Raw genomic sequence first — 15,069 nt, forward strand, 5'->3', positions numbered from 1 at the left:
CTTCGCCGAAAATTTTTCAATTTTTACTCAAGTTACAGCTTGCACGGACGGAGGGGAACGGACGGACGACGACATCCTTTTTAACCCCTCTCGTCCCCCCTATCACTTTTTGGTTTGGACTTGCAAAAAACCTTTTGAAAAAAAATTAATACTCCCCTTGCAACGGGGGGAAAAAAAAAACGTCAACTTAAAAATCAAGGGGAAATTAACGGTCATTGTTCGCAGTTGTTGTTGAAATGGAATTACCCATAAAAACCCCTGTCACCAGAAAGATGCTTTGGGGTGAATCTAATCTCTAAACCTTTTTTTTTGGGGTTTTCCCGCGGCTTTTTGAAAAAATTTTGGTACGATTCTTCCCCAAAAACTTTAACCCAAAATGTTTGATTTGATCAAAAGAGATATTGAGATCCCTGTTATTCAAAATATGTTTTAAGCCTTTTCTTTAACTTTTTTCATTTATCGTCTTAACGAATGGTCGCGACCGGTAAGTTTCGCTGACTTATCCCTGAATTTCAGTTATATAAATATAACACACATTGACCGATACTTTCGATCAAAAGTCAACTATAGCAAATGGGGTCCAAATATTCAGTACTAAGGGGAATGAACAGTTTTTGTTGGATTTGAAGAATTTTTGGTCATAAGGTGGCATACACTAAAGACATTATTCGTGCAAAGTTTAATCCGTTAAATTAATTCCTTCTTGATTTGTGTGCTGGAAAGTAAAAGAATCAAGTGGAATTTAAAATTCTGATATATGGGAAGTAGTAGTTATAGATACAATGTATGTCGCAAAAGAAACAGGACTGTTAAAAAAACAACAAAAAATTAATATTTTTCAAAAGTTATATTTTTTTATTCAAAGTAGTTTCCTTGTGCTTCGATACAGCGTTTAGCCCGGTCAATGAGCATTTCAAATGAGTGTTTAAGATCATTTTTCGGAATGCTCTTGAGAATATCGGTCGGCGCCTTTTCGATAGCTGAAATGTCCTGAAACCAGTGTCCTTTCATGGGCAAATGAAGTTTTCCAAATAGGTAAAAATGACAGGGTGCCAGATCAGTTTTTGTCGAAAAATCAGTGACAAGCGTCGACCGATGACACGGCGCATTATCGTGCAACAGGCGTCAGGACCCTGCCTCACGGTATTGTGGTCGAGCACGACGAATGCGTGACAAAAGACGCTTCATAACACCAAGGTAAAACACAGCATTAATCGCTTGGCCAGGTGGGACGAACTCTCGGTGTACAATACCCTCGGAATCGTAAAAACAAATCAGTATTGTCTTTATTTTTGACTTCTGAAGACGACCGACTTCTGATCGTCACAGAAGTCCTCACGACCTTTTTGGAACCGCTTAAACCACTCATGCACATTACTACGAGATAGGCACTGATCACCATAAACTTTTTTCATCATTTGAAATGTTTCAGTAAACGTTTTCCCAAGTTTAAAACAAAATTTAATATTTGCTCTTTGTTCAAAATGCATTTTACGACCGATGATCAAAAGCTGCTGTCACTTTTTGATCGATAACATCGATTGTAGTTATCCAATTGTCTTAAAATTTTTACGAAATGTCAACAAGAGATCAAACTTTTTATTTCATATACCCACCAATAGGTGGCGCCACCAGAAACAGTTATCTTTAAAAAGTTCTGTTTCTTTTGCGACAGACCTTGTATAAACATTAAACTTATTAGAGAGCGTAGCCCCCCCACATTTTTCAAAATTTTTTTCTAGCAAGTGCCCCTTGCTACTGTGATCTCCTGCTCCAAAAAAGAGTTTTACATCTTAATTAAGTGCTTAGTTATGGCACTTTACATGTTTTCGGTTAATGGCGATTTGTGGGTGTGGCAATGGTTCGATTACGCCCACCTAAGAACTCGTAATTTTTTTTTTCTACTATGAAACCTGCATACTAAGTTCTTCCAAGATATCTCAATTATTACTCAAGTTACAGCTTGCACGGACGGAATGACGGACAGACAGACAGTCAACCGGATTTCAACTTTTCTCGTCATTCTGATCATATATGTATATATATATACATACACATATATAACCCTATATCTATGTACTTATATCGCTTAGTTACGTGCCACCGTTAGGTGAACAAAACTATAATACTCAGTAGCAACAGGTTGCAAGAGTATAATAAAACATAACCACACAATTATAATACTTAATAAAATATACTTTATTATTCAATGAAGTACAGTTCTAGTATTTTAATGATTTTGGCTTCCTCTACGCCTATTCTGGGTAGAGAGCTTTCAAACGCTCACCCATTTTGCTGGTCATCACACACTTGTGAATACGATAGGCCCACACATGAACGCTGCTACCCTCGACGTTCTTGTCCGTGCAACGCTCAGCGATGGCAGCGACCTCAGCTTCATCCAAATCTATTTTGAATTGGTTAGCAACTCGATCGACATGATAGCCCTCATGTTCGCTGAAGAAACCCAATTTCTTAGTAATACAAAGCGAGTACTTGCGTATGGCCTCTTCCTCGGGATATTCTAAGCTCGTATATTTTTGGAGTTGTTCCTTGCTAAGAGGGAAATCCCTGAGGCATTCCGGGGAGATAGCATCAAGTTCTGCTTCAGTCTTTGGCACCCATTCATCTTTAGCGTATGCCTAAAAGAGATATAATATAGCGTAAGTAACGATGTATATATATTTTATATATGTAAGTATGTATATATCAATGTATGTATGTGGTATATGTACCAGTGCAACGACTGCAAGGATCACAATGAAGAATTTCATTTTGAATTTTGGCTTGATTGGCTTTCTCCGCTGGACTCAGAGCACAACTGATGTATAGATCCATTGCAGTCCCTTATTTATACATCCAATTCGGTTGGTGTGTTTAGCGATCTTCTTGATATTCTCTGAAGCAGATTTGAGCATCGGTTATTGATAGTACATGCGTATATTAAACATGCGTGAGTAAATTGCTTTTCTAGCTAATTCGGGTCAAAAGTGTACCTGATAACTTTCGTGTATCAAATTTTGTATTTCTAACCAAATTTCGTTTGTGGAATCGTAGCGAATGTAGCAAAATGCTAACGGTGATTCAGTTTTTCCGATCTCTTCAACTGATGAAAATATAATATTAAAATATTGAAGAAAATGGTGCTTGAAAATCGTCAGACAAGTCTTAGAGAGATGGCAAGCAAGCATTTGGTGGATAGTTTGGGTACACGTTCTTGCTCGAGTCGCCTCGCCTCGATAAAACTGAGCCTTTTTTCAAAAGGAGTACCGTAAACAGGTCTCGTTGGGCTTGCTTGATCGCGCATTCATGGAGATCATTCTATCTGCCCATGTGACATGGGTTTATGAATTTGACATGCAAACAAGTTAACAATCAGCGAAATGGAAGGAGCAAAATGAGCTGAAACCAAAAAAAAAAACACGCCATCACCTAACGTTTATTTACAATCATTTTTCGAAATAATAACCAATCACCCTATTTGCCAAAAAATGGCCAGATATTGCACTGCTACAAAAACATAAAATCGCCTATCGTTGTGTACTCAATCTTTCCTACAATAATATCTAGAGATCTTTCCCATCTGTTTTTTATATATGTACGTATGCCCGTATTTTGACAGATAGTGCACACCAAACTAACTCACAAACATTTATTGTCTAGTCTACCCATACTGCAACTTGGAGAATCTCACAGTTCAACATTTAATAGAAAACTTTCAAGATTAGATTACGTCAGACTAGAACTCAATAACCTTAACTTAAGTGAATTGTTAACAAATATAACACATTCTAACAATAGAGTCTTTATTAATGTTGTATGTATTTGAAGTGTGATAATGTAATACAATTAGTTCAGAAGATTTATTTAATAAGTTATGAAGCTGATGGCCTTAATCGCTAAAGCTAAAACTTTTTGTATTGTTAAGGTTTAATTTTATTTTCCTTTTCATAAATAATAATAATACTTGTAATAATAATAATAACAAAATTCGCTGACGGAGCTGGAGGCCATCCTAAACAGCGATCTTTTGAAAGGTGTTTCGGGGATTAGAAGAATCGAATTATAACATCTTGTGAGGATTACTTTGAAGGCGACAAAATAAATATTGATAAATAATTAAATTTATGCGCTTTATTTACAATTTTCGGGTATCACAATGTACATATGTGATATTAACTCAACCTAGTCTATTTTTAATACGCTTTTATTAGCTTCACTTGTATGTATGTTTGTTTGTAACTTTTTGTAGTACTGAAACCTAGAATATTTGAGCGACACTGTAGGAAGGCGATAGTAACTTTAACCGTGCGATTCTGTAACTTGAGACAGTCTCAAGTCTCTAAATTTGAGATTTTAAGTTAGAGACAATTTTTGAGACTTGAGATGATATTGCTATTCTGTAAGTGACAGTCACAAAATCTATTACATTTCATTATTCAGAGATGTTTTTACACTTGAATGAAAATAAATATGTCGATAACAAATATTAAATTTTCTATAACATAGTCAAAAAACATATTTATCAATATAAATAAAAATATATGTTGACTTTGTTTCATAATATTTACGAAATTTATGTAAAATTGATTTATTTTTAACCTTTTCGTGTTTGAGTTGTTTACAAAATATAAAAAACGACAATCGATTAATATCTATGATGATCTCTATTCAGTATATTCAAAATGGCAGACAAGAGTTCTTTTTAGATTTGTGACCTGCTAACTATCAGGTCTCAATATTTTGAGACTAACGCTAGAGACTGTTTAGTGAATAGTAACAAGTGCCTCAAAATGTCTCAAATAGAGACTAGAGACTGGTTACAGAATCCCGCTATAAGCAGCTCACCAAAAAGATGCGCTTAAAAGTATGCAACATCTATACAAAACTAGTTTTGGTGACATTTGAATAGCAAATGTACATATATACTGAAGTATATAGTATGTATATCCTTAAAGAATGTATACTTTATATAGATATACCTATGTATATATAACCGCACACCAAAAGAAATAATCAGGGGTGTTGTGGAATCCAAGACAGAATTGCTTAGCTGTCAGAACTGCAAACCAGTTCTGATTTTCAATGGTGTCACAGAATCTCATTGGATTTTCGTCTTTTCGAACATATGCAAAACCAATAATCGAATCAGCTGTTTACTAATGCGACACACAAACTTACAAATGAATACATTTGGAAGCAATCCAATTAAAGTTTTTAATGAGTTCCGAATTAAAGAAAGATTTTAAGAGATAACATTTATCGAACGAATAAAGACGCATTTGGGTGTTAAATTACATTTATTACATTTTACAGGGAGCCTGCTTTGGAAGCTTTAAAAAAATGAATTATTTTTTGCTTAAATCTCTTTAAAAATTTTCCAAACTTAACTTGAACATAAGTTATTAAAAAATATGAATCTCTTTGAATTTTTTGTTTCCGATAGAAATCTCGACCTGCATCCTGCCCGCCGTCTGGCATATGCACATGCGAGAAGCATCTGGCAATTGTTTTTCAAAGGCAGAATGTTAAAGATTTCGTATCCAAAAAATTTGCGGATGATATTTAAATATACATACGTAGTATGTATAAATATAAACCCTACAAATTTCGCTTTAATCATTTATTTCTTTCCCTCCCAAAAAAAGCTAAAAAAAATGACTTTTTTAAGCCTGTAAAAACGGCTCTCCTCTTAAATATCCGCATTTTTTTCCAAAACTCAATAATTAAGACATTTCGTGTTTTATTCTAATATTTTCTCCTATAGAAATAAAGATAAATTAATTTGTAACAATAAAATAACTTGATTTCTTAACTTACAATTCAAATCTGTGTGCGACTATCTTCTTGATTTGTTTCTGACAGCAAAACCGATAAAATTGAATTCCGTGACACCCAAAACCGATACAAATTCTGTTTCGAATGTCAAATCAATAATATCTGAATTCATGACACCTACTGCTTTTTTTGATCGGTTTCAATTCTGATTCCGACAACTATCAGATTCCACAACACCCCTGACTAGTTTTCAAAACGCCTCCGAAAAGCAACTGCAATAGAAAACTCCTTTTTTTAAACTTTGGCAGTCACGTCAATGCGAGCTTTTCAAAAATTGTCACCGAATCTAATGCGGGAGAATACGATTTAAGTTATATTCGTTTATATTTCACAATATTGGTAAATCTCATAAAAGAAAAAATAGATTCTTTCAATGTAAAATAAGAATTCGTAAAAATTTAAAATACACAAAGAAATATTCTGCCTACCTTCTTTGTATAAGCTAACAATAATAATGAAGGAAAAATTCCTGCAATATTGGGAGAAGCGTGGGATGCTTTGTGACATATTTTTCATACATCGAGGATTCCACGCTATTTTCACAATAATGCAGGAATTTTTCCTTTCACTTTTTAATTTGAAATGCTTTAAAAGCGTGCTTTTTAGTTTTTTAAACTGTATTTATTTATATATTGGGTATAAAAGGAGGAGAAAGAGGAAACCAGTGAAACGGAAATCATTATTTGAGGGATAAAGAGAGAAGGCTGGAGTCGATTGGTCGAAATAAGTGTTAAAAAATACGATTGCAGTGCTTCGAAACACGGATATGACAACGTAACAAATGATGAATAGTAGATAAGTCGAATCCAACAAAATTCGTTCGGGCACTTCGAGGTTTCAGACAAGGCGTGTCTATCTTTCGTGCGACTTCTTCAATCTTCTCTTGGAGAAAATAATTCGAGCTGCAGAGCTTAATCGAGCAGGTACAATCTTCTATTATAAGAGTGTACAGCTGTTGGCGTACGCTCAACAACCGAACCGTTAATTCTGCTTTCTCCAGACTGAATAAGGAAAGGAAGCGTATGGTTATAGTTGTGAACGAGGGGAGAGACGAAATGTCTCCTATCATCAAACAAAAATTCGTCGCAATAGGGACTTCGCTCCGAAGTCGTAGATAATTTCGTCTATCTTGAATCCAGCCAACACCAACAATAACGTCAGCTTCGAAGTCCAACGCAGAATAACTCTTGCCAACAGGTGCTACTTCGGACTGAGTAGGCAATTAAAAAGCAAAGTCCTTTCTCGACGAACACAAAGACCAAAGTCTACAAGTCACTCACTATCCCCGTCCTGCTATATGGTGCAGAAGCATGGACGATGACAACATCTGATGCATCGGCGATAGAGGTTTTATAGAGAAAACTTCTGCAGAAGATTTATAGTCTTTTGCACTTTGGCAACGGTGAATACCGCAATCGATGGAACGACGACTACTGTACGAGATATACGACGTAATTGACATAGTTAAGGGACAGGGGCTACGCTGGCTAGGTCATATCGTCCGAGCGGTTGAAAACACTCCAGTTCTGAGAGTATTCGATGCGGCAACCGCTGGAGTATGCAGAGGAACAGGAAGACCTCTACTGCGTTGGAAAGACCAGGTGGAGAAAGACCTGGCTTCACTTGGAATCACCACATTGCGAAAAGAAGAAACGACTGGCGCGCTATTGTTAACTCAGATATTACCGCGTAAACGGTGTCTACACTGGTAAAGAAGGAGAATAATAAATGAAAACCATACATTTGCGTACAAATTTAAATAAAACAAAATGTAACCATACAATTATAATACTTAATAAAATATACTTTATTGTTCAACGAAGGGCAGTATCAGTCATTTAGTGTTTCTTGGCTTCTTCTACGCTCTTTTGGATGTAAGCCTTCACACGTTCACCGATCTTGCTGGCCATCACACACTTGTGTCCACGATAGGCCCACACATCAGCGCTGCTACCCTCGACGTTCTTGTCTGCGCAACCCTCAGCGATAGCAATGACCTCAGCTTCATCCAAATCCATTTTGAATTGCTTGGCAACACGATCGGCATGATAGCCCTCATGTTCGCAGAAGACACCCAATTTCTTAGCGGTACAAAGCAAGTACTTGCGTACGGGCTCTTCATCGGGATATTCGAAGTTCTTCATTTTTTGAATGTATTCCTCGCTGAGTGGGAAATCCTTGATGCATTCCTGACGGATAGCCTTGATTTGGGCAACATTTTTCGGAACCCATTCTTCGTCGGCGTATGCCTAAAAGAGATATTATATAACGTAAGTAACAGTGTCTATATATTTTATATATGTATATATGTATGTATGTATGTATATAATATGTATGTATGTGGTGTACGTACCAGTGCAACGACTGCAAGGATCACAATGAAAAATTTCATTTTGGATTTTGGCTTGATTGACTTTCTCCGCTGGACACAGAACACAACTGATGTATAGAACTATTGCAGTCCCATATTTATACATTCAGCTCGGTTGGTGAGCAGACAAATGCATTGACTCAATTTCATATTTTATTTGCTGTTTGATAGTTCGTCTGATCGATTTACTCTCACTACATGCCATACATATGTTTGTATGTATGTGTATACAGTGATCTTCTTAACTTAAGCTTGTTTTGATTATTTTTTGATTTATTGACTTGAATTCATGTACTACTGCAAACATACATACTTACATACTTACAATACCTTATCTCCTTGATACTCTCCAAAAACTGACTTGAGCATCGGTTATTGATAGTACACTCGTATACGTAAATACGCATGAGTACTTTGCTTTTTTAGTTCATTCGGGTCAAAAGTGTACCTGATAACTTTCTTTTGTGCAGTGATAATTGAATAAATACGTATAATTTTATGAGGCGGGCACAGCGGTGTGCAAGGAAATGAGATCACCGGTTTTCAAAAGTTGTACACGGTTGAAACGGCGAACAAAAATTCGAAAATTAATCATTTAAGGTCTTTGTTCATAAGTTTTTCGCCGACAAGCTTTTTTATCCGATAATTAAAAGCTTAATCAAATTTCAGTAGAAGGCTGTATATATGGATAATACTCTTTTAATTTTATGGGCCAGTTCCTATGACAGCTTTATATTGTAGTTGGACAATTATCCATGCCAAAATTGCATGGTGATAACTCGCCAAATAAAAAAGTTTTTCATATAAGAGTTTGTTTCTGATCTTTCAGTGTGCATGACAGCTATGTGCTATAGTGGTTCGATCTGAACAATTTCTTCGGAGATTAACTTATTGTATTAAGTAATAATTCAAGCAATATTTGTGACGATATCTCTCCAAATAAACAAGTTTTTCATATAAGGACTAGTTTCTGATTGCTCAGTTTGTATGACACTAAAGGAACGAATATATTTTTACTATATACACCCTGTCAAGAAAGTATCGCGAATTCTTCATTTCCCCCTCTCATCTCCCGCTTATATAAAAGACAGGTAAATTTTTTTCCTAAATATGTACAACTGACCTTAATTATGATGCCACATATTAGCGCGATCTGTCAACCAGTGTGTTTACAACAGCTGTTTATGTCAGTCGAGCTCAGTAGTGTTTGTCGAACTTTAAAATTTAAATCAAAGTATTTGTGTTAAACTTTGGCCAAACGCTCAACAAATATTATTGAGCAAGCACCGTATTCCCCTGATTTAGCCCCCTGTGACTTTTACCTTTCCACACACTGAAATATCCACTTCGGGGAGCACGCTACGACTCAAGTGAAGACATCAAAACAAATTCGACGCGCGAGCTGAAGACCATCCCGGAAGGTGCCTATAAAAATGTTTGACGATTGGAAAAAGGGTTGGCACATGTGCATCGCTTTAAATGGATGTTACTTTCAAGGCGATAAAATAAATTTGGATGTTGATTGCAAAATTTTCGTTTTATTTATAAATTCCCCATACTTTCTGATATCTATTTCAGCGAGACCTACCCACTTTTAGCAAAGTTGTCTTTATGCCATGAAAATATTTAACTGTAGGCACAGAATACGCTACGCTAAATATGGGCCCAGTTTCGCCTGTTTCGCAGCTTATAACGAGAGTGATGCCTTAAAGAAAAACTAACGAAAATTCACTTCAGAAAAAAGTTAACTATATGATACTAGAAAGCAACAAGAACTAAGTTAAAAGTCGATTTAAAATTTTTTATTAAGTTATGACATTATATTTATTCTGAGGCTTGAATACATATTATCATATCAAATTCATTGCGAGAGAATGAGCATGACCACCTTAATAAATTTGCGGTAAACTCAAAACGATTCGTCGATCTATCAGGAACTCATGATCTGCTTTTAGTAATTTATGCGTAATAGTATGAGCACCAATAGCTCATATACCAGTGTGATCCTAATCTAAACCGCGTTATTGGTTCTATTACATTGGACACTGCTGTATATAGAGAAACGAATACCAAATAGAGTTGGTGGAGTTCATCATTATAATATGGTATAATAAACATACAAAGAAAACAAATATAGCAGATACAGACTTATAATGCCAGAGAGATAATGAAAAATTGACGTGTCTTTTAAAACTCGTTTCAGAGCATGTGTGAGTTATAGTTGCTTTGTTTAAATAATAATTTTAGTAAAACTCTACAAGAAGCCATTTGATTTTTAAAAGAAGAAAACTAAAAATAAGCAACAAAACCCCGTTCGGGTCTTTGACCTCTTGAAGGGCTGATTTATTTTTCACTGTCATCGATAATTGGAATGCAAGTTTCACTGTATTATTGTGAGGCTATTGTGATTCCTGTGTCTAAATACATCGACCACTTTTACTTCTAACATAGCTCAGTATAATCGAGGGAAATATGGAGATAGGTTTTTTAGTGATCCATGAGTATGATATGTTTTTTAGTGATCTTGAGAAGTAAATGAAGTTGATGGGATTCAAAAATGCCCTCTTTGAAAGGAGAGTGATTGTATGCCGATTTCGCCCATTTTCAAAATATCGCACAAGGTTCAAGATTGCGAGAAATATTTTTTGTTTGCCTAAAAACTTGAATCAATTGAAATTCGTGGATAATCTCTTCATGACAATGGTATGTATGTATGTGTGTCGAAAATTGGTTGAATCATGTCAATACTTCATTTAGCTCCTATATACCCAGTACAACGATTTTCGAACTTCCAAGTGATTTTATACCGCATATATCAGCCAACTTGTGAGTTATCTCAATGAAAATGAGAGAGCATGTTTTACTGCTAACAGTGTATCTCTGTGCCTAAAATGAATAAAATTGGTCGAAAACCTAACGAAAACACATACCATTTGGGTATATCCTGAAGTCATCGAAAACTTAACTAATCGTGCAAGCTCCTCTGTTAACGACGCTAACATGAAAAACGTTAAAGAAATTGTGCTTGAAAATCATCCTTTTGGCAATAACAGCGGATCTCAATATCTCTTCTGGATTGACTTAACACATTTTGGTTAATGTTTTGGGTATGAAGCATATCAATGCTACAATCGTACCAAAATTTTTTTGCAAAAACGCCGTCGAAAAGAAGCCACAAAAGGAAGGCTAGTTGAGAACTCTACATTCACCTTACGCATCATTAGGTACTATCGACGAGGTGTGGGTTTATGGATATGACGTCATAGCCGTGCAACAATTTAAGAGCGGAACAATGACCGCGTGTAATAGTTCTTATTTCAAGATTCTGCAAAAAAAAAAGTATTAGTAGACATTTGTGCACGTTTTGCCGTTATATTTTTATTTTCCAAACAGCAATTTTATTAAATAATTAAATTGCACACTTTTATAGAAACAGCTGTGCCTTAAATATGTGTGAACATCTGTATAAGACATAATAAGAATATATCAGCTTCAAATGCGATTAAAAGCAAATATTGCCAGTTTATATATTTTATTCTGAGGCATCATTTCATAGTGGCTTATTATATAAGCATCCAAGACGCTTTTGCCCAGTTTGCCGTGAGGTCAAATAAACAAAAAATAAACAAAAACAGATGTGTCTATTGCGCTTTATCGACAAATTTATTTATATTTATACATTTGACAATTATTGATGTCTCAAAAATAAACTAATCGATATATACATACTTATATACACACATGAATTATGATTTTATATACAAATCTGCTAGTTTGATAAGCTGTTTTGAATTTATTGACCCGTCTTGTTTGGAACTATCATAGCCATCAGCAATGAATTTCTTCTAAGAACTAGTAAGTAAATACTGTAAATCAAAGTGCTATGAAAGACTTGCTTGCTGTGAACTGCCACTATGAGACGAGAGAGTTATTTTTACAGACAAATGTTCAAAAGATTTCCAGAAGAATATTTGTAGTTTTACGTAAGAATCCTTGAACTTTTAATGTTTAATCAAAACTTGCGGAAAAGTAATATGCAAATACAAATATTTATTTTAAATAAATTGTATCAATGCCTCTTAAAGAGATATCCTCCTGTTTTTTTTTTTTTGGAAACTTCCTTGTTCTTTTTACATTTAAATTCCTCGTTAAAATTCAAACATTTTTAATAGAACATTACTCAAAGCAAGTGCACCGAGGCACATGGCATTATGACAAGAAAGTACGGAATGGTCGCCATTAAAGTAATCCCCACCAGATAGAACACACTTGCAACAACGATTCTTCCAGTTCTCGAAACACTTTTCATAAGCACTTTTTGGTATGGCCTTCAGCTGCTTCTGCGAATTTTGTTTATTTCTCTTCGATTGAGTGAAAACGCGTTCCACGGAGCGACAATTTCAGTTTGGAAAACAAGAAAAAATCACACGGGGCCAGATCTGGTAAATACGGTAGTTGATCGATGGCTTTAAGTTCAGTAATAATCGTGGCTCGAAGCGATGGTGCATTATCATCGTATAAAATTCATTAAACGTTCTTCCACAATTCCGCCTCTCCGGAACAAATTCATGATTTGCCAAACCACGATTTTCGAAAAAAAACAATGCACATCATCTTGCTTTTTGAGCGACTTTGGCTTGTTTTTTTGGCTTCGGTTCATTTTTATTTTCTTTCCATCCCGATGATTGTTAAACTGTTTGCATGTCAAACTCATAAACCCAAAACTCATCGGCAGTTATAATAAGCCTTTATGAATGTGGGATCGGATTCGCACCATCAAGCAAGTCCAAAGAAACTCTTTTTTCATACCCAAAATATCCACCAAAAGTCATACGAACGGACTCGCGGGTGATGTCGTGCTCTTTTGCCATCTCTCGAACACTTGCTTTTTAAGCATCATATCCTTCACTTATTTTTTAATATTTTCATCAGTTGAAGAGGTCGAAGGTCGTCGCATGTCTTCAACGATCTCTGGACCATCTTTGAAGGCTTTGTACCATTCGTAGGATTTTGCACACGACCAACCAACTGGTCTACAGATCGCGCTCATATTTGGTATAATAATTAAGGGGGAGCCTACTTTAGAGGCTTCAAAAGATCGATTTTTTTGAGGATTTTTTCGGGAGGGAAAGAAATAAGAGATTAAAGCGAAATTTCTAGGGTTTATAGTTATATATTTAAACATCATTCACAAATTTTTTGGATACGAAATCTTTGATATTCTGCCTTTAGGCAATTGCCCGATGCATCTCGCGTGTGCATTTGTCGGACGTTGGGCAGGATGCAGGTTGCAATTTCTATCGGAAACAAAAAATTCAAAGAGATTCATATTTTTTAATAATTTCTCTTCTTCTTCTTACCTATGAAAACCAATTTCTCTTCTAGTTAAACTAAAACAAGTTCAAAAAAATGTGTAAAATTTTTTAAATTTTTAAAAAATAAAAAAGTGGGTTTTGACCAAAAAAATTTTACTTCCAGTTGTTTTAAAATATGTTCAAACTTGACTTTTCCCCAATTCCATACGACGTATAGATTTTTTTCTATCCTGCCCGCCAATTAAGAAAAATCGTAGAACTGAAAACCGAGAAATCGCGCGTCAAAGTTTTCACTTTCTGTACAATCGCTCATATATCCGCTAGACGCTAGGTCACTTTTTTCCTTCTAGCTTCGAATATATTTCGAATTCCCATCTTAAACTTTGGGACATATTCTTAGATTATTTTTAAAGAGATTGGAGCAAAAAAAAAACTATGGATTTCGACGGACAATATATTCTAGTTGAGAATTTATTTTGTAGGTTTCCTTCACATGGAAAGAACTCACTGCAACAGTGGCGTCTAAGATCGAGTGTAACACGAAAAATATTTAGTTTTCTCTTCAAACATTTTTTTCAAATATGTGTAAATATCCCCGCCATATTTGAAAACAACTGATACAGTAGTTTTTTTTTAAGAATATCCCACTAGTTGTATCCATTTAAACAAAGAAACGCCAGGCCTTGGTCAAAAAACGTTGCTCTTCGTTTGCCAAAAATCACATACATACAAGTATTTACGATGACTGTCTATGTAAAATGAGATCACGTGTGATCTGTCAAAAAAAGGCTATTGAAAAAAGTACCTCTACTTGGATCACCCATTAAAATGAGAAGATTGGTTATTTCTTGGTTTTTGGGTTTTCTGCCACAAATAATTTATTGAATATTGATATTGCGATTTAACTTCATTTATCGCTTCAGCTTCCATTGCTTGCTGTTACCAGCGCCATCGTGCGGTCGCTAGACGTAGCGATTTGTATATTCAATAATGGTTGTTGAAATCGGAGTGAGTCATGTGTACTTCGTACACTGTAAAATGTATTTCGAAAATAATTTATTGCAAAAAGGAGAAAAGCATTAACGGTTGCACCGTAGTTTGAATACCCTTCAAAAATCAAGAAGTTACTACACAAGAACTTGACTCCGTTAGTGCAGTTTGTGTGACACCTATGTTATTGTTGTTGTTGTGGCAAAAACATTCCTGAATTAATTTCGAGACATGATGCCGAGTTGAGGGTCCTTATCCGGATAAAAATCTGGATCCGTGCCGGTCGACTATCGTAGGAACGGAACACCTATATATATGTAGTTCAGTCTATACAATTTCTTCAGACATTCTAGCATTTTCTAGGAAAATAATGTATGTCAAATTTCGTGAAGATATCTCGTAAACTAAAAGAGTTTCTCATGCAAGAACTTGCTTTTGATCATTCAGCTTGTATGGCAACTTTATGTTGGTTACAACAAATGAGTAGTTTCTGTGCAAGAAAAGTACGCGTGCAAATTCCCAAAGCGATATCTCAAAAACTGTGGGACTAGTCAT

General features: G+C 35.3%; 1 protein-coding gene across 1 annotated transcript; it reads right to left on the reverse strand.

Annotated features, from left to right (window-relative positions):
- Positions 1-7,621: 7,621 nt before the first annotated feature.
- On the reverse strand, positions 7,622-8,292 carry LOC126756855 (general odorant-binding protein 99a-like). Its single transcript, XM_050470291.1, has 2 exons — positions 8,192-8,292; positions 7,622-8,087 (listed from the first exon to the last, which is right to left on the reverse strand). Exons 1-2 carry the CDS (start codon positions 8,228-8,230, stop codon positions 7,677-7,679), a joined length of 450 nt encoding a protein of 149 aa, XP_050326248.1. The 5' UTR covers positions 8,231-8,292; the 3' UTR covers positions 7,622-7,676.
- Between the last annotated feature and the right edge of the window lie 6,777 nt (positions 8,293-15,069).

This window comes from Bactrocera neohumeralis, chromosome 2 (assembly GCF_024586455.1).
Source record: "Bactrocera neohumeralis isolate Rockhampton chromosome 2, APGP_CSIRO_Bneo_wtdbg2-racon-allhic-juicebox.fasta_v2, whole genome shotgun sequence".
Taxonomy (NCBI): Eukaryota; Metazoa; Arthropoda; class Insecta; order Diptera; family Tephritidae; genus Bactrocera; species Bactrocera neohumeralis.

What these genes read in the sequence shown, in the direction of transcription:
- LOC126756855 (XM_050470291.1), bottom strand. Translation starts at nt 8,230, where the DNA reads ATGAAATTTTTCATTGTGATCCTTGCAGTCGTTGCACTG. An exon ending in TCCTTGCAGTCGTTGCACTG is followed by an intron (nt 8,088 to 8,191) that starts GTACGTACACCA and finishes TATCTCTTTTAG; the next exon opens with GCATACGCCGACGAAGAATG.